The sequence below is a fragment of the Littorina saxatilis genome, linkage group LG3 (assembly GCF_037325665.1).
Source record: "Littorina saxatilis isolate snail1 linkage group LG3, US_GU_Lsax_2.0, whole genome shotgun sequence".
NCBI lineage: Eukaryota > Metazoa > Mollusca > Gastropoda > Littorinimorpha > Littorinidae > Littorina > Littorina saxatilis.
The window spans coordinates 23,685,745-23,705,910 of NC_090247.1; the positions used below are offsets into that span (position 1 = coordinate 23,685,745).

The following is a 20,166-nucleotide window of genomic DNA, read 5'->3' on the forward strand; positions in this document are numbered from 1 at the left end:
CGACACCCCAGCATAGAGTACGCGAGATAAAAGGTGTTTTTTTTTTGTTTTTTTTTTTTGATTTTTTTTTTAGTTTTTTTTTACATACAATGATACATATAATTCTGTACATTACAGGACATCACTTAACCAAAAGGACAGATCCATATAACCGAAAAACACTTGAACAATTACAACATACATGGGGTGGGAGGATGGGTGGGGGGGGGGATGTTCAGAGCTTGGTGGTCGCAGTATCAGAAGGTTTTGAAAAAAAACCACAAAAAAAAATATATATATATATATATAAAAGGGTTACATCAAAACATGCATATACAGGCGCCAATCCTTGTAAAATGTATCTACTGTATTATTTACAACTGCGTTATACTTTTCACAAATAAATCTTTGCTTCAAATTTCTACTAAACGTCTGAAAATGAGGGGTCTTTTTGTTCATTTTGGAAATATATACATGGTGTTTGGCACAGATTACTAACACATCAAAAGCTTTATCGGTGACAACATTGTTCGCAACTCCAAGAAGAACCAGTTCTTTAGACAGTTTTAAATTGTCACAATGGGTGCAGTTCGCCTTTAGCCAATTTACAAATTCTATCCAAAAAGTCTGCACTTTATCACACTCCCAAAACATATGTAAAAGGGTTTCTTCATTTCTACCACAAAATGTACACAATGACGTATCCACAATTTTTCGCAAAAATAGAAACCGTTCTGTGGGCAAAATTCTGTACAATAGTCGGTACTGGAACCATCTCAGACAAGTGTCTTTTGTTGTTTTAAAAACATGTTGAAAAATAGCCTTCTTATCTAACAAACAGTCTAAGGATTCAGACCATTTTTGGATACATTTTGGGACCGTAACATGTTCATTCAGCTTTTTGTAAATAAGTTGTGTCTTACCTTTACAAATACATTTCCACACATTGGGCTCTGTCATAATAAAATGTTTATCAAATTCTAAGCCGATTTTTCTCTGATATTTTTTAACAGCCTGGATTACACCTTGGTACAATACAAAATCTCCTCGCACATTTGGATATTTAATTTTAAATGCATTATAGGATAAGTATCCATTTTGTCCCAAAATATGACCAATCTGAGCAATTCCATTGTCGATCCAGTTTTGAATGTACACTGTCTTTTTATCTCTGCGAATATTAACATTATAATGTAAACATTCTGATACAAAATCGTTAAAGGTTGTAGGGTCACATTTTCCGTGTAGTTTCTTATAATGTTTAAAAACATCGGTCCAAAACGGGTTTTCTATTCTCTGCATCAAAACATTTGCAAATTCCTCTCCTTTCGTATTAATTGTTATAACAGATGGACATGCTTTAGCCAATAATCTTGATATTAATCCAGTAAGACCAACAACTCTTTTTAACCAAACAATTTTTAGAGATGACAGAAAACTTTTCACGTCAACCATCTTTAATCCTCCATCTTCATAGGATTGGGTGACCGTAGTTCTTTTAATTTTATCTCTTTTTCCGTCCCAAAGAAATTTATAAAAGGTGTTTTAGTGTACTGACCCCGTCCTGTTTCAGAGGACTCCCGACAACCCAGCATAGAGTACGCGAGATACAAGGTGTTTTAGTGTTCTGACCCCGTCCTGTTTCAGAGGACCCCCGACACCCCAGCATAGAGTACGCGAGATACAAGGTGTTTTAGTGTACTGACCCCATCCTGTTTCAGAGGACCCCCAACACCCCAGCATAGAGTACGCGTGGTACAAGGTGTTTTAGTGTACTGACCCCATCCTGTTTCAGAGGACCCCCGACACCCTAGCATTGAGTACGCGAGATACAAGGTGTTTTAGTGTACTGACCCCATCCTGTTTCAGATGATCCCCGACACCCCAGCATAGAGTACGCGAGATACAAGGTGTTTTAGTGTACTGGCCCCATCCTTTTTTTTTTTTTTTTTTTTTTTTTTTTTTGAGTATTAAATCTCAGTTGCATGCAGGCTGCTTCAACCCTTTCTTTTTTTTCTTTTTCTATTTTTTCTTTTTCTTTTTTTTTTGGTTGTTGTTGTTGGCGGGGAGCATCCTTCTTCATTGATTTTTTTTTTTTTTTTTTAAGTAATGTTTTTACTACAACAACTGTATAACATTAACATTACTATATCTAAATGTATTTTAAGCAACTTTTCTATATAACAATTCCCTCTCAAAAATGCATTCAATATCCAGAGGGGAGCCATATCTATAAATACCAACACACATTTTGGCTATCACAATCAAATAATTCACATAACTTATTAGTGCCTTGGAACTTTGTGAATTTTCAAATACGCCCAAAAAAACTTCCTTTACGGTAATTTTAATAATCATATTATATTTACAATTCACTTTATCCTCAACGCATTTCCAAATGGACATAATTTTCGGGCAAAAGTAAAAAAAATGTTCAATATAATCAATTTCGTTCTCACAGTGAGTACAGCAATTACTCACGGAAATGCCTATTTTATACAATAAAATATTTGTGGGGTAAATATTGTGCAATATTTTCCAATGCAGCATTCGCAATCTTGTTTCAGTGGTTACTTTGTTTACCATTAACCATTGCTCTTTTCTCGGCCTGAAATCAAATTTATGTTCCCAAAATTTAACTACAACCGGCTCCACATATTTTTCCTTTATAATTAATTTGCGAAATTGACAAGGCTTACTCAGGTTCTTTAAATCGTTGAATCCACATACATTTCCATTTGCAGAGCGTAGTGTTGCTGCTTTAAACGCTGTACAAATCACCCTATATTCAAAGAATCTTGTGGGCTTACATCCAACCTTCTGCTGCATAATATTAAAGGGCACAATCTCATTACCAACATATACATCCTTTACTCGACAAACGCCTGCTTTAATCCAGTCGCTAAAAAACAGGGTTTGGCCGCAATAGATTATATCCTTGCTGTTCCATAAACACGTATCTCTTAATAACATGTCTCCACCTACTGCTCTCTGAATCATGTCCTTATTTTTCAACCAACAAATTAAAACTTGTTTCCAAAATACATTTTTAATTAATCCCAATCCTTTAAAAATTTTTACCGTGGTGTTAGATTGGAAGCAACACAACCTTTCACCAAGCTTCGAGAACATATGTATCGGTATTTGTTTCCAACTTTCCTGCTTTTCGTTCAATAAATTTGCCGCCCAGGACAACAAACAAGAGGACTGCATATCAATGACATCAATCATTTTTAAACCCCCATCAGGAAACTCTTGACACATCACTTTTCTTTTAACTTTCTCAAATGCCTTAGTGTTTGAAAATCGTTTTTTCCAAATAAATCTGTAAAACATAGTATTTATCTCAGTCAATACCTTTTCGGGTATTACCAGTGCTTGCAACGGATAAATAATCTGCGATAACAAAAGAGATTTCACAATCCATATTTTCCCCATGATACTACAATTTCGTTTAAACCATTTTACAATGTTGCGTCGTATATTTTCAAAACGGCTTGTCCAGTTTTCTTCAATCTCAGAGACCGATGAGGAGCTACTGAAATAAATTCCCAAAATCTTCACTTTTGTAGTCCACCTTAACCCGCACTCATTTTCATTACCATATTTATTACTGCCCAAGGCCATGATTTCAGTTTTTTGTCTATTCATTGCCAAACCAGAGAATTTGGAAAAATAGGTAACAAGGGTTAATGCGTTTTTGAACTCATCCATATCGTTCAGAAATAGGGTCACATCATCAGCATATAATAATATCTTAAAGAACATATCATAATTATCATTAGTTTCTTTTGGCAGAGGCAGACCCTTAATTGAACCATCATTTCGAATTTTCAAGGCCAACAATTCTAATGCAAGGATGAAGGCCATCGGTGAAAAAGAACAGCCCTGTCTGATACCTGCGTTCAATTCAATACATTCCGATAACCAGCCCATAAAATTGATACAACTTTCCGATTTATACAATAGAATCTCTACCCATCTTACAAAGGACCCCCGACACCTCAGCATAGAGTACGCGTGGTACAAGGTGTTTTAATGTACTGACCCCATCCTGTTTCAGAGAACCCCCGACACCCCAGCATAGAGTACGCGTGGTACAAGGTGTTTTAGTGTACTGACCCCATCCTGTTTCAGAGGACCCCCGACACCCCAGCATAGAGTACGCGTGGTTCAAGGTGGGGGTGCTGGACTATGACACCCATGCCAAGGACTACCTGGTGCAGAGGTGTGGGACGGGGGATTCGGTCAAGGACAATGATGGAAAACCTGTGGTAAACGGAGGCATCTTCCTGTACAACGGTCAGTCAACCAGCACACCTCCCACTTCCAATGATTGTTGTCACTGAAAAAGTGTTGCCATGTCATGTGAACAGTTTTTCAGCGCTACGCGATGTTCAGACCTTTTCTTTCGTCTTTCGTAGGAGGGGGAGCTAGATATAGCGTTACGTGACGGTGTGTTTTGCTTGGTCAGCAATTTGTTGTTCCAAACTTGATGAAAAGTCGAGCAGTGGCCAGTTCGGGACGAGAGCCAACCCACCGACAGTCGGACAACTATCACTTGAAAAGCGCGAAATGTTTAGATAGAGTTTAACTTTCGACGATACTGTCCAACAACATTTTGACAAACTTCTAGCCGACATAAATAACTAAATAAATAGATAAGAAAGATGTTTTTTTTGTACGAATACTGTGTGAACAGCAGATTGACATAGCACCCCAACATTTGTCATTTTAGTTTCATGATCTTTGCCCTGCATTTCACCTTGAGATCGCCGACACTGTCCGTGTGTGTGCACTGTGAACAGGACAGCGACTGATGCTGCCATGCCAGACGTGGATCCCTCGCATCAGACTGCGGTTCCTGTCGGAGGACCCCTACATCTTCGCTAGGCGCGTGGCCGAGGCTTACTTGGCGCGCAGTGCGTGTGAGGCGGGCATGCGCTTCAACCTCTACGTGGACTGCATGCCCACACACGACATCGAGGACGTTGACGAGGCGTCCTTCAGGAAGATGGCCAACTGGGCCATGACTACGTCGGGAATCAAGGATAAAGACCGGTAAGTCAGGCCTGTCGCTTCTCCTGACTATATCAGTCAGGCGTATGTTTCGTAACACTTGTGTCTATAGCAGTCAGGACTATCGCTTCTCCTGTCTATATCAGTCAGGCGTATGTTTCGTAACACTTGTTGTGGAACTCCTTGAGGAAGATAGCCAACTGGGCCATGACCACGCCAGGACTCGGGGATAAGGACCGGTAAGTCAGGCCTGTCGCTACTAATGTCTATAGCAGTCAGGCATATGTATCGTAACATTAAATTTAGGTCATGGATGAAAACTCCGCACGGAGAATGATCACACCAGGACTTGGGGATTAGGACCGGTAAGTCAGGCCTGTAATTTCTGTTGCCGATGACAAGAAGCATTACTCACAGAACGGCATTGACCAGAATAAGTTGATAAGTTGAGTCAAAGGGCTGCACCCATAGATTAGAAGTGGTAAGTCAAGTGCGTCACTTCGCTTGTCGAAGGCAATCGTGTGGCAAACTGGCACTGAAAGTGGAGTTTATAGAATTATTCAGAAAGTCTCGATGATACCTTCAGTCAGGCAAGTCGGTTGGTCATCTCAACACACAGACTCGCGGCCATCATACAGTGAATTAAATGTGTCACGTCATTTCATATCATGGCTGTTCTGTTAATGTGACAGTTCATTACAAAATGGTTATTGTTGCGGTAATGTGTCAAGTCATTGCAGATGATTGTTATGGTAGCTTGTCAGATCATTACAGATAATGATTGTTATATGGTAACGTGTCAGGATGATGATGGTTGTTATGTTAATGTGTCAGGTCATCACAGACGATGGTTGTTATGGTAACGTGTCAGGTCATCATGGATAATGGTTGTTATGTCAATGTGTCAGGTCATCACAGATGATGGTTGTTATGTTGATGTCTCAGGTCATCACAGTTGATGGTTGTTATGTTAATGTGTCAGGTCATCACAGTTGATGGTTGTTATGTTAATGTGTCAGGTCCTCACATATGATGGTTGCTATGGTAATGTCAGGCCATGACAGATGATGGTTGTTATGGTAATGTCAGGTCATCACAGATGATAGTTATTATGGTAATGTCAGGTCATCACAGTTGATGGTTGCTATGGTAACGATGTGGTTGCCACGTTGCAGCATGAAGCCTGTGCTGGTAGAGCTGAAGGAGGAGGTCAACCTGGCCTACAAGCGCAGCGTGTGCTGCATGGAGTTCACCAACGTCGTCAAGCGCAACCCAGACATGTTTGCCTACGTCACACTCCCGCCAGAACACGAGGAGGTGGTGCCCGAGTCAGGTGGGTCACGTGATCTGGTCTATGACGTCAGACGTGGTAAACGACCCGTGAGGTCACGTGTGGGTGTGAGAGTTGACTGGGTAAGGATAACGCTGTCACGGGCTCAGAATACATCTCGCTGTGCTAGACGAGGGCAAGGATAACGCTGTCACGGGCTCAGAATACATCTCGCTGTGCTAGACGAGGGTAAGGGTAACGCTGTCACGGGCACACAATACATCTCGCTGTGCTAGACGAGGGCAAGGATAACGCTGTCACGGGCACACAATACATCTCGCTATGTTAGACGAGGGTAAGGATAACGCTGTCACGGGCACACAATAAATCTCGCTGTGCTAGACGAGGGTAAGAATAACGCTCACGGGCACACAATACATCTCGCTGTGCTAGACGAGGGTAAGGATAACGCTGTCACGGGCACACAATAAATCTCGCTGTGCTAGACGAGGGGAAGGATAACGCTGTCACGGGCACACAATAAATCTCGCTGTGCTAGACGAGGGTAAGAATAACGCTGTCACGGGCACACAATACATCTCGCTGTGCTAGACGACGGCAAGGATAACGCTGTACCGGGCACACAATACATCTCGCTGTGCTAGACGAGGGTAATGATAACGCTGTACCGGGCACACAATACATCTCGCTGTGCTAGACGAGGGTAAGGGTAACGCTGTCAGGGGCACACAATACATCTCGCTGTGCTAGACGAGGGTAAGGATAACGCTGTCACGGGCACAGAATACATCTCGCTGTGCTAGACGAGGGTAAGGATAACGCTGTCACAGGCACACAATACATCTCGCTGTACTAGACGAGGGGAAGGATAACGCTGTCACGGGCACACAATACATCTCGCTGTGCTAGACGAGGGTAAGGATAGCGCTGTCACGGGCACACAATACATCTCGCTGTACTAGACGAGGGGAAGGATAACGCTGTCACGGGCACACAATACATCTCGCTGTGCTAGACGAGGGTAAGGATAACGCTGTCACAGGCACACAATACATCTCGCTGTGCTAGACGAGGGTAAGGATAACGCTGTCACGGGCACACAATACATCTCGCTGTGCTAGACGAGGGTAAGGATAACGCTGTCACGGGCACACAATACATCTCGCTGTGCTAGACGAGTGCAAGGATAACGCTGTCACGGGCACACAATACATCTCGCTGTGCTAGACGAGGGCAAGGATAACGCTGTCACGGGCACACAATACATCTCGCTATGTTAGACGAGGGTAAGGATAACGCTGTCACAGGCACACAATACATCTCGCTGTGCTAGACGAGGGCAAGGATAACGCTGTCACGGGCACACAATACATCTCGCTGTGCTAGACGAGGGTAAGGATAGCGCTGTCACGGGCACACAATACATCTCGCTGTACTAGACGAGGGGAAGGATAACGCTGTCACGGGCACACAATACTCAACAGAATCGGGTTGTGTGAATGATCTTGACGTCCAAACTGCATTAGTGTCATGTTGGTCTCGCATACAACAGCACTGGTTTGCCTTGCGCTCATATATAAGCTCGATGAGTGGTTGTGAAGATAAGTATGGGTATGGCGGAATGGAAATGGCAGGAAGTAAGTGGATGAAACAGGCAATCACACTTATTTAGAGGTAGGTGTTACAAACAGAGAATCACGGGTAGTACGAAATGTAACGATGAAAGGTTTAATGATGCGAATGTTGATATACTAATGGCACAATGACCATTGTGTCTATGTTGATATACTAATGCCACAATGACCATCGTGTATATGTTGATGTACTAATGACACAATGACCATTGTGTCTATGTTGATGTCATAGAGACGCAATAACTATTGTGTGTATGTCGATGTACTAGTAACACAATGACCATTGTGTGTATGTTGATGTACTAGTAACACAATGACCATTGTGTGTATGTTGATATACGAGTGACACAATGACCATTGTGTGTATGTTGATATACTAATGACACAATGACCATTGTGTGTATGTTGATATACTAATGACACAATGACCATTGTGTGTATGTCGATGTGCTAGAGACGTAATATCCATCATGCTAATCAGCGCCTGTCAACAGCGCGGCTGGCGGACATGCCTTCGTACCAATACAAAGAGCTGCAGGCCTGGATGAAGTTCCGCTACACGCTGACCCCGCACCCCGAAACGATCTACGCCATGGTGCACGTGCGCGCTGAGTGTAACAAGGTCAGCTTCAATATGTGTCTCTTCTACGTGCCCACGCCCAAGGCGCTCAGGCTGGAGGACTTTGACCTGGCACAGTCACAGGCCACGAACCACGTAAGTCTACAACATGCTTGATAGCCAGTCAAGAGAGGTAGCAGCTGGTCGCTTTTAACTGTCACATGCTAAGGGGTACGGAAGTTTCCAACATTCTCGATAATCAATCATAATATGTAGCAGGTAGTCTATTTGTACTGACACAGTCACAGGCCGCGGGATACTGAAGTCTCTGACAGACATACTCTGTGGCCAATCATTAGAGGTAGCAGGTAGTCTCTTTGTACAGTATCACAGGCCGCGGGATACTGAAGTCTCTGACAGACATACTCTGTGGCCAATCATTAGAGGTAGCAGGTAGTTTCTTTGTACAGTATCACAGGCCGCGGGATACTGAAGTCTCTGACAGACATACTCTGTGGCCAATCATTAGAGGTAGCAGGTAGTCTCTTTGTACAGTATCACAGGCCGCGGGATACATAAGTCTCTGACACACATACACTGTGGCCAATCATTAGAGGTAGCAGGTAGTCTCTTTGTCCAGTATCACAGGCCGTGGGATACTGACGTCTCTGACAGACATATATACTATGTAGCCAATCATTAGCGGTAACAGGTAGTCTCTTTGTACATGCACAGTCACAGGCTACGGGACACGTAAGTCTCCATGCTCAATGTCCAATCATTAGAGGTACAATACAATACAATACAATACAATACAATAACTTTATTAATCTCTAAAAGAGAAATTACATTGCTGAGCGTTTGTGTCCGTAATAATAACATACATAAAACATTCAAAATAAACATTTGTTCTTTGTCCTGAGAAAATATAGCACATTGGTTATCACATAAGAAAGTATATTAAAAATAAATTAACATGCATTCACCATCAACAATGCACAAAAGGTAGCAGGTAGTCTCTTTGAATGTCCACCCATTGAGAAGAAAAAGAAGAAGAGGTTTACGCGCTATATAAGTAATCGTTATTATTATTATTATTATTATTATTATTATTATTATTATTAAGAAGAAGAAGAAGAAGAAGAAGAAGAAGAAGAAGAAGAAGAAGAAGAAGAAGAAGAAGAAGAAGAAGAAGAAGAAGAAGAAGAAGAAGAAGAAGAAGAAGAAGAAGAAGAAGAAGATGAAGAAGAAGAAGAAGAAGAAGAAGAAGAAGAAGAAGAAGAAGAAGAAGATCATCACGTCGCCGAAGACTGCAATATTTGAAACGGTTGGGTGAGCTAACGAAAGGAAGTGAGAAACGGGTAGCGACTTGACCTTGTGTGTGGCGCAGGTGGCGCTGTACCTGAAGGACAGCTGGATCACGTCGCTGAAGAACTCGCTGCGGTCCTGTCTGATGCACGTGGGCCGCGGCTGGTACAACCTGAGGGAGAAGAACTACTCCACCTACCGGATGTCACAGATGGCAAGGGTCATGGAGACCATCAGGTTCATGATGCAGGTGTGTGTGTGTGTGTGTGTGTGTGTGTGTGGGTGGGGGTGGGGGGCGGTGAGGGAGAAGAACTACTCCATCTACCGGATGTCACAGATGGCAAGGGTCATGGAGACCATCAGGTTCATGATGCAGGTGTGTGTGTGTGTGGGTGGGGGTGGGGGTGGGGGTGAGGGAGAAGAACTACTCCACCTACCGGATGTCACAGATGGCAAGGGTCATGGAGACCATCAGGTTCACGATGCAGGTGTGTGTGTGTGTGTGTGAGGGTGGGGGGTGCGGGGGGGGGGTGATGGAGAAGAACTACTCCACCTACCGGATGTCACAGATGGCAAGAGTCATGGAGACCATCATGTGTGTGTGTGTGTGTGTGTGTGTGTGTGTGTGGATGGGGGTGTGTGAAGGAGAACATTTACGCCACCTGCAGGATGTCACAGTTGGCACAGTTCATGGAGTTCATAATACAAAGCTCAAAGTTTGAAGGTAAGAAATACCTTTGTATTTTGGACTTCCTACGGCCATACGTTTACGTTCTGACACTGACAGTGCCCGCCACAAATGCATCGCCTGCTGTAGTAGCGAGGTTCTCACTGTGAGAGTGTGGTGATTTGTGTAGTAGAGAGGTTCTCACTGTGAGAGTGTGGCGATGTAGCTCAGTTGGTAGCGCGCTGGATTTGTATCCAGTTGGCCGCTGTCAGCGTGAGTTCGTCCCCACGTTCGGCGAGAGATTTATTTCTCAGAGTCAAATTTGTGTGCAGACTCTCCTCGGTGTCCGAACACCCCCGTGTGTACACGCAAGCACAAGACCAAGTGCGCACGAAAAAGATCCTGTAATCCATGTCAGAGTTCGGTGGGTTATAGAAACACAAAAATACCCAGCATGCTTCCTCCAAAAACGGCGTATGGCTGCCTAAATGGCGGGGTAAAAAACGGTCATACACGTAAAATTCCACTCGTGCAAAAAGCAGGAGTGTACTTGGGAGTTTCAGCCCACGAACGCAGAAGAAGAAGAACTGTGAGAGTGTGTTGATGTGTGTAGTAGAGAGGTTCTCACTGTGAGAGTGTGGTGATGTGTGTAGTAGAGAGGTTCTCACTGTGAGAGTGTGGTGATGTGTGTAGTAGAGAGGTTCTCACTGTGAGAGTGTGGTGATGTGTGTAGTGGAGATGTTCTCACTGTGAGAGTGTTTGTTTGTTTGTTTGTTTGTTTGTTTGCTTAACGCCCAGCCGACCACGAAGGGCCATATCAGGGCGGTGCTGCTTTGACATATAACGTGCGCCACACACAAGACAGAAGTCGCAGCACAGGCTTCATGTCTCACCCAGTCACATTATTCTGACACCGGACCAACCTATCCTTGGCGGATGATGACTTTATTCAGTTATTCTGCAGAAAAACAGAAATGCTGGAGAAAAACCGTTCTTTTCTGCAGCATTTCTGAATAATGTCATCTTTCGCGAGAGCAACGTTTTTTTCTGCAGTAACAGTAAAATTGAAATCAAGAATGCTGCAGTAAAACGGAGATGTTGTTTTACTGGAGAAAAACTGTTTACACTTTTTCTTCAGCATTTTGGCATTATTCAGTTATTCTGCAGAAAAACAGAAATGCTGGAGAAAAACTGTCTTTTCTGCAGCATTTCTGAATAATGTCATCTTTCGCCGAAGCAACGGGTTTTTCTGGAGCAAAACATTTTACTGCAGTAAAATTGAAATCAAGAATGCTGCAGTAAAACGGTGCTGTTGTTTTACTGCAGAAAACCTGTTTACACTTTTTCTGCAGCATTTTGTACTGGCTCTTGGCGGATTATGACATTATTCAGTTATTCTGCAGAAAAACCGAAATGCTGGAGAAAAACTGTCTTTTCTGCAGCATTTCTGCATAATGTCATCTTTCGCGAGAGCAACGTTTTTTTCTGCAGTAAAACAGTTTTACTGCAGTAAAATTGAAATCAAGAATGCTGCAGTAAAACGGTGATGTTGTTTTACTGCAGAATAGTCTGTCACAGTTTTTCTGGAGAAAAACGAACGACCTTGTAAAGTAGCGTTTGTATTCGTCGCCCCCTGGGATAGTATAATAGTTTGTTCCGCAGTGTACCAATCAGAAGGCGTGTAGCACAAATATTGGTAATTCTGGATGAGTCCATCTCTCGACAGAGGGGGGCTCGCGTGCTCCAACATTATAATGAGCCAGTACAACATTCTGCAGAAAAAGTGTAAACAGGTTTTCTGCAGTAAAACAACAGCACCGTTTTACTGCAGCATTCTTGATTTCAATTTTACTGCAGTAAAATGTTTTGCTCCAGAAAAACCCGTTGCTTCGGCGAAAGATGACATTATGCAGAAATGCTGCAGAAAAGACAGTTTTTCTCCAGCATTTCGGTTTTTCTGCAGAATAACTGAATAATGCCAAAATGCTGAAGAAAAAGTGTAAACAGTTTTTCTGCAGTAAAACAACATCACCGTTTTACTGCAGCATTCTTGATTTCAATTTTACTGCAGTAAAACTGTTTTACTGCAGAAAAAACGTTGCTCTCGCGAAAGATGACATTATGCAGAAATGCTGCAGAAAAGACAGTTTTTCTCCAGCATTTCGGTTTTTCTCCAGAATAACTGAATAATGTCATAATTCGCCAAGAGCCAGTACAAAATGCTGCAGAAAAAATAAAAACAGGTTTTCTGCAGTAAAACAACAGCACCGTTTTACTGCAGCATTCTTGATTTCAATTTTACTGCAGTAAAATGTTTTGCTGCAGAAATAAACGCTGCTTCGGCAAAAGATGACATTATCCAGAAATGCTGCAGAAAAGACAGTTTTTCTCCAGCATTTTGGTTTTTCTGCAGAATAACTGAATAATGTCATAATCCGCTAAGGATAACAACCAGTCCTAGCACTAACCCCATAATGCCAGACGCCAGGCGGAGCAGCCACTAGATTGCCAATTTTAAAGTCTTAGGTATGACCCGGCCGGGGTTCGAACCCACGACCTCCCCATCAAGGGGCGGACCTGTGAGAGTGTGGTGATGTGTGTAGTAGAGAGGTTTTCACTGACAGAGTGTGGTGATGTGTGTAGTGGCGAGGTTTTCACTGTCAGAGTGTGGTGATGTGTGTATTAGCGAGGTTATCACTGTCAGAGTGTGGTGATGTGTGTAGTAGAGAGGTTCTCACTGTCAGAGTGTGGTGATGTGTGTAGTAGAGAGGTTCTCACTGTCAGAGTGTGGTGATGTGTGTATTAGCGAGGTTCTCACTGTCAGAGTGTGGTGATGTGTGTATTAGCGAGGTTCTCACTGTCAGAGTGTGGTGATGTGTGTAGTAGCGAGGTTCTCACTGTCAGAGTGTGGTGATGTGTGTAGTAGAGAGGTTCTCACTGTCAGAGTGTGGTGATGTGTGTAGTAGCGAGGTTCTCACTGTCAGAGTGTGGTGATGTGTGTATTAGCGAGGTTCTCACTGTCAGAGTGTGGTGATGTGTGTAGTAGCGAGGTTCACTGTCAGAGTGTGGTGATGTGTGTAGTAGAGAGGTTCTCACTGTCAGAGTGTGGTGATGTGTGTAGTAGCGAGGTTCTCACTGTCAGAGTGTGGTGATGTGTGTAGTAGAGAGGTTCTCACTGTCAGAGTGTGGTGATGTGTGTAGTAGCGAGGTTGTCACTGTCAGAGTGTGGTGATGTGTGTAGTAGAGAGGTTCTCACTGTCAGAGTGTGGTGATGTGTGTAGTAGCGAGGTTCACACTGTCAGAGTGTGGTGATGTGTGTAGTAGGCTAGCGAGGTTCTCACTGTGAGAGTGTGGTGATGTGTGTAGTAGCGAGGTTCTCACTGTCAGAGTGTGGGGATGTGTGTAGTAGCGAGGTTGTCACTGTCAGAGTGTGGTGATGTGTGTAGTAGAGAGGTTCTCACTGTCAGGGTGTGGTGATGTGTGTAGTAGCGAGGTTCTCACTGTCAGAGTGTGGGGATGTGTGTAGTAGCGAGGTTCTCACTGTCAGAGTGTGGTGATGTGTGCAGGACTCGTTACGGTTTCTGGTGCAAGACTCACTTACCAGCTACACACAAATGGTGGTGGACGCCTGTTACTCCGTCAACACCGTGCCCGACGACTTCACCTGGGGAAAGGACCTTGTCACCAGTCCCTACAAGTACCTGCCTCTCGCACTTTGTCGACACACGCCTGCATGGAGACACAGACATTTATTCACAGACACACCGACAGACAGACACACACACACACAAACAATAAATACAGACAGATAGGCAGATAGACACGCATGCACATGCACACATCGCTCACTGCGTGTGTGAGCCTGATATGTGGTGTTGTTTGGTATATTACATTATAGTGTTCTAGATGGTCGAACGTGTAGCAAAGACCTGTACGTGTACGTGAAGATATTGCGTAACCCGTGACTCACTTTTTTCTCAAATGTTCCCAATGCATACGTTGTTTTGCTACCACCAAGACTGCAGATCTTGGCAAACGCGTGACGTAAAAACTAGATTTGATGGCGTTACCCGTACACGTTCCCGTACACGTCCTGAAAAGTGCTGATCTAGATCTTGCTATTGTTGTGACTGTTGCTAATAAGGTGTGGTGTCTTGTTGCTGTTGAAATGTTGTCGTTGTGTGAGCGTGCATCCATTTATTTGACAGCTTTTTCGGAGTGATGGATTGTTGTGGTCATTGACATGTTGTGTGTTTTAGCGATTTTTGAGAGTTGACGTCTTGACGTTTTTTGACTCACATGCGAAGCAAAAGTGAGTCTATGTACTCACCCGAGTCGTCCGTCCGTCCGTCCGTCCGTCCGTCCGTCCGGCCGGCCGTCCGGAAAACTTTAACGTTGGATATTTCTTGGACACTATTCAGTCTATCAGTACCAAATTTGGCAAGATGGTGTATGATGACAAGGCCCCAAAAAACATACATAGCATCTTGACCTTGCTTCAAGGTCAAGGTCGCAGGGGCCATAAATGTTGTCTAAAAAACAGCTATTTTTCACATTTTTCCCATTTTCTCTGAAGTTTTTGAGATTGAATACCTCACCTATATATGATATATAGGGCAAAGTAAGCCCCATCTTTTGATACCAGTTTGGTTTACCTTGCTTCAAGGTCAAGGTCACAGGAGCTCTTCAAAGTTGGATTGTATACATATTTTGAAGTGACCTTGACCCTGAACTATGGAAGATAACTGTTTCAAACTTAAAAATTATGTGGGGCACATGTTATGCTTTCATCATGAGACACATTTGGTCACATATGATCAAGGTCAAGGTCACTTTGACCCTTATGAAATGTGACCAAAATAAGGTAGTGAACCACTAAAAGTGACCATATCTCATGGTAGAAAGAGCCAATAAGCACCATTGTACTTCCTATGTCTTGAATTAACAGCTTTGTGTTGCATGACCTTGGATGACCTTGACCTTGGGTCACATGTATTTTGGTAGGAAAAATGTGTAAAATATTGTTTTTCTCAGTTTTATTGTAAAATTATTCTGAAAGAAAGATCAAGGTCTGTTCAGCATGTGAGTCGTGTGGGCTTTGCCCTTCTTGTTTGTTGACATGTTCATCTTAGTTGTGTTAGTGTTTATATATATATTGACGTCATGTGTGTGTAACATGGTCTTGTGGTATTGGAGTAAACAACACCTGATTAGCTCTTGTTGACGTCATGTAAATGTTGCCGTTTGAGCGTCATGTACCTGTGAACGTCATTTGAGTTGACGTCATATGATCTGACCCGCCTGTGATTGCTTACGTGTTGACGTCATGTGGTTGTTGACGTCATATGATTGTTGACGTAATGTGATTGTTGACGTCACATGAGTGTTGCTGTCATATCAGTGTTGCCGTTTTGACGTCACATGAGTGTTGCTGTCATATCAGTGTTGCCGTCTTGACGTCATGTGAGTGTTGACGTCATGTGAGTTGTAACGTCATGTGAGTGTTGATGTCATGTAAGTGTTGACATCATGTGAGTGTTGACGTCGCGTGAGTGTTTACGTCATATGAGTTGACGTCTTGTGAGTGCTGACGTTATGCGTTGACGTCATGTGAGTGATGACTTCATGTGATTGTTAACGTCATGTGAGTGTTGCCGTGTTGACGACATAGGAGTGTTACTACCGTATCTACGTCATGTTAGTGTTGCCGCGTTGACGTCATGTGAGTGTTGCCTTGTTGCTAGGCCCAAGAAGAACCCGCTGTTCATGCTGGACCTGGTGATGGAGGAAAGTGACGTGGTTTTCAGCACCGAGCTCCACGCCTTCGAGACCACCCTCGTCAAACTCTTTGACAGCGGCATCGTCAACACACACACCGTGCCGCAGCTAGAGAAGGTCAACTCACACACACGCACACACACACCACACTACAACACACTACGCCTTACACCAAACACACACCGTGCCCCAGCAAGAGAAGGTCAACTCACACACCGACACACCCACACACCACACAACACCATACCACACCACACCAAACACCACACACACCGTACCCCAGCTAGAGAAGGTTAACACCCCCACACACCACACTACACCGCAACACCACACACACACACACACACACACACACACACACACACACGCACACACACACGCACACACATACCGTGCCCCAGCTAGAGAAGGTCTACACACACACACACACACACACACACACGCACACACACGTACACACACACGCACACACACGTACACACACCACACCACACAACACACACACACACACACACACACACACACACGTACACACACACACACACACACACACACACACACAATGTGAATGTTTGTTTCCATGGAGCAGATGCATGTCAAATGTAACATCCCAAAAATCCGAGTTTAGGTTGTCGCCGGTCCTGATACAGGAGGTGTTTGGGTCTGGTTTCTTCTCATATAGTACTTCCTTTTCCACACTGCTACTTCGTAATGTGGTTTAATTGTTCCCCGTTGAACTGCTGATGTTGAGTAACATGCTGGCCGTGGCTGCCAAGGTTTCACGGTTTATTATCATCATCACAGGGGGCCCACTTTGGGCATAAGGTGAGGAGTATTATTAACATATACAACAATAGACGATTTTCAGAAATAACTCTGTCAGGATTTGCAAGCGTTGTGGAAGTGTGAATAATTTTGAAAGAAATGTGGTCACATCGAGCGGACACTGCAAAAAATACTCATCGGAGTCAGTTATTCGCAGCGATCGTTGTTTTAACTGCATGGTCGACCATGTGTTTCCTCTTTGTACGAAGTTTTGTTAGCGGGGCGCAACTCTTCCCCAACGCTTGTAAATCCTGAAGGGTTAATTCCGTAAAACGTCCATAACAAAATGTGTAGCCATCAATTAATCACGAAGATGAACAAGAAAAATATGTGCCACCGCTGTGGGCAGTTCGTGATGCAAGAGCTGTTCTGGTCGGGCACGCCGCTGCTGGAGTCTGTGGGCAAGCTGGAGCCCGAGGTGATCTCCCTGAGGGAAACCATGCGCCGCGCCATCCAGCGCTCCAGTGTCCCCGTGTCAGCCTACGCCAAGGAGTACCTTGTCTACCTGCCCATCAACAACCTCGTCATCAAGGACTACGTCGAGTGAGGCCTTGTCGTGTCACTTTCTGTTAACGTTGTTGGGTTACAAATCGTGAGCGCGGATGCTTCAGGAATTTTTTGGCTCACGAAGTGTAGCCTATGCAATCGTAACTTTGTCAGTCTGTGCGTCTGTGCGTGTGTGCGTGTGTGTGTGTGTGTGTGTGTGTGTGTGTTTGTGCGTGTGTATGTCTGTGGTAGAAACTTTAACATTTCCGAGTCTATGTGTGAGTGGTTATCCAAGACTATGGATAAAGCTCGCATAAGATTACGTCACGGTCAAAAGTGTTTGACGTCAATTAATGCATCATGACGGCATGCCTCCCTGTAGTCTTTCTCTCTCGCGTGGTGTGTGTGGTCTCGGTCATTGTTATTTTGAGCGGGCCGAGACTATTTGGCAGTCGTGTCCCTGTAAGTAGGCTACATGCAGACAGACAGATCTAGATCTAGTGTCTCTCTTTCTTGCACAGTGTCACCTAAGCTTACTGTGTGTGTGGGTGTGTAGGCCTATGTGTGACGGAGTGATTGAGTTTGTGTTACTGTTTGTCTATTTCTTACGTGAGCCTTGAAGGCTTCGCCTCTTGTTTTATGTACATTAGGAACCTGATCTAATTTTAGCCTACAGAAATGGTCATGTCATTTTCAGCCATATCTGAAAGACGCGTTACAGTTATTCAAACAGAAACATATCATTACAACAAACACAAACCAGGAATTGGTTACATGCTAATTGTGTTTACTGTTTCTCTCTGTGTGTGATATCTGTGGTTTGTCCCCGCCACCAGAGAGTTCAAGGGCAAGACCCACACCCATGAGGACGTGTTTACTGTTTCTCTGTGTGTGTTATATCTATGGGCTAGCTGCTCCCGCCACCAGAGAGTTCCAGACCAAGCAACACATCCATGAAGACGTGCTTACTGAGAAATTCAAGTTTTACGCCCTCAAAGCAAAGGCATTAGGAGCATGTTCCCGGGTTTTAACCCGACATTAGATGAGATACACAAGAGTATGCGTGTTTAGGTGGTATCAGCCACCTGCACTTATGGCAGAATGACCGAGGTCTTTTACGTGCCAATGTGGTGGTGACACGGGGGTGGAAGGTGGATACCGTCTCTGGGCCTGCACATAAAGTTGGCCCGTGTCCGTCCCGGCCCGGATTCGAACCAGCGACCTTTCGATCACAAGTCCAGTGCTCGAGCTACCACCTGAGCTACCCATGCCCCCCCCCCCCCCCCCCTTGCTAACTGTTTCTCTCTGTGTGTGATATCTATGGTCTACGCCCCTGAAGACGTGTTTACTGTTTCTCTCTGTGTGTGATATATATGGTCTGCTCCCGCCACCAGAGAGTTCAAGGCCAAGGCCCACACCCCTGAAGACGTGCGGAAGGAAGTCCAGAAGCACCTGGACGAGCTGGACGCGACGGCAGCCGCCATCCCGGTCAACATCATGATCGGCCCGTTCCTCGTGGTCACAGACCCCGTCAGGCAGCAGCTGATGAAGAAGCAGAAAGCGCTGAGCCTGGCCCTGCTTGACATGTACGCCAAGGAACTCTACATCACCGCAGAGGACGTACGTCACTCTGCTCCTTGCTCTGTGTTTCGTGTGTCTTGAAAGTGTGGCTTGTTTTCAATGCTGTCTCTGTGTTTCGTGTGTCCTGAAAGTGTGGCTTGTTTTCTATGCTGTCTCTGTGTGTCGTGTTTTCTGAAAGTGTGGCTTGTTTTCAATGCTGTCTCTGTGTTTCGTGTGTCCTGAAAGTGTGGCTTGTTTTCAATGCTGTCTCTGTGTTTCGTGTGTCCTGAAAGTGTGGCTTGTTTTCCATGCTGTCTCTGTGTTTCGTGTGTCCTGAAAGTGTGGCTTGTTTTCAATGCTGTCTCTGTGTTTCGTGTGTCCTGAAAGTGGGGCTTGTTTTCAATGCTGCATCTGTTAGTTCCGTGTCCTGAAAGTGTGGCTTGTTTCCAATGCTGTCTCTGTGTTTCGTGTGTCCTGAAAGTGTGGCTTGTTTTCAATGCTGTCTCTGTGTGTCGTGTTTTCTGAAAGTGTGGCTTGTTTTCTATGCTGTCTCTGTGTGTCGTGTGTCCTGAAAGTGTGGCTTGTTTCCAATGCTGTCTCTGTGTTTCGTGTGTCCTGAAAGTGTGGCTTGTTTTCAATGCTGCATCTGTTAGTTCCGTGTCCTGAAAGTGTGGCTTGTTTTCTATGCTGTCTCTGTGTGTCGTGTGTCCTGAAAGTGTGGCTTGTTTCCAATGCTGTCTCTGTGTTTCGTGTGTCCTGAAAGTGGGGCTTGTTTTCAATGCTGTCTCTGTGTTTCGTGTGTCCTGAAAGTGGGGCTTGTTTTCAATGCTGCATCTGTTAGTTCCGTGTCCTGAAAGTGGGGCTTGTTTTCAATGCTGTCTCTGTGTTTCGTGTGTCCTGAAAGTGGGGCTTGTTTTCAATGCTGTCTCTGTGTTTCGTGTGTCCTGAAAGTGTGGCTTGTTTTCAATGCTGCATCTGTTAGTTCCGTGTCCTGAAAGTGTGGCTTGTTTTCTATGCTGCATCTGTTAGTTCCGTGTCCTGAAAGTGTGGCTTGTTTTCT

The 20,166-nt window shown here is 44.3% G+C and overlaps 1 protein-coding gene across 1 annotated transcript in view; it reads left to right on the forward strand.

The window, feature by feature from the left end:
* The window catches only part of LOC138961925 (dynein axonemal heavy chain 1-like), a 158,284-nt gene that overhangs the window by 18,632 nt on the left and 119,486 nt on the right, over nucleotides 1-20,166 (forward strand). The window contains exons 7-15 of the mRNA XM_070333604.1: nucleotides 4,117-4,281; nucleotides 4,788-5,040; nucleotides 6,174-6,331; nucleotides 8,418-8,638; nucleotides 9,873-10,040; nucleotides 14,024-14,154; nucleotides 16,202-16,352; nucleotides 17,410-17,603; nucleotides 18,941-19,166. Coding sequence (XP_070189705.1) covers nucleotides 4,117-4,281; nucleotides 4,788-5,040; nucleotides 6,174-6,331; nucleotides 8,418-8,638; nucleotides 9,873-10,040; nucleotides 14,024-14,154; nucleotides 16,202-16,352; nucleotides 17,410-17,603; nucleotides 18,941-19,166 — 1,667 coding nt within the window. The remainder of the gene's footprint in view (nucleotides 1-4,116; nucleotides 4,282-4,787; nucleotides 5,041-6,173; nucleotides 6,332-8,417; nucleotides 8,639-9,872; nucleotides 10,041-14,023; nucleotides 14,155-16,201; nucleotides 16,353-17,409; nucleotides 17,604-18,940; nucleotides 19,167-20,166) is intronic.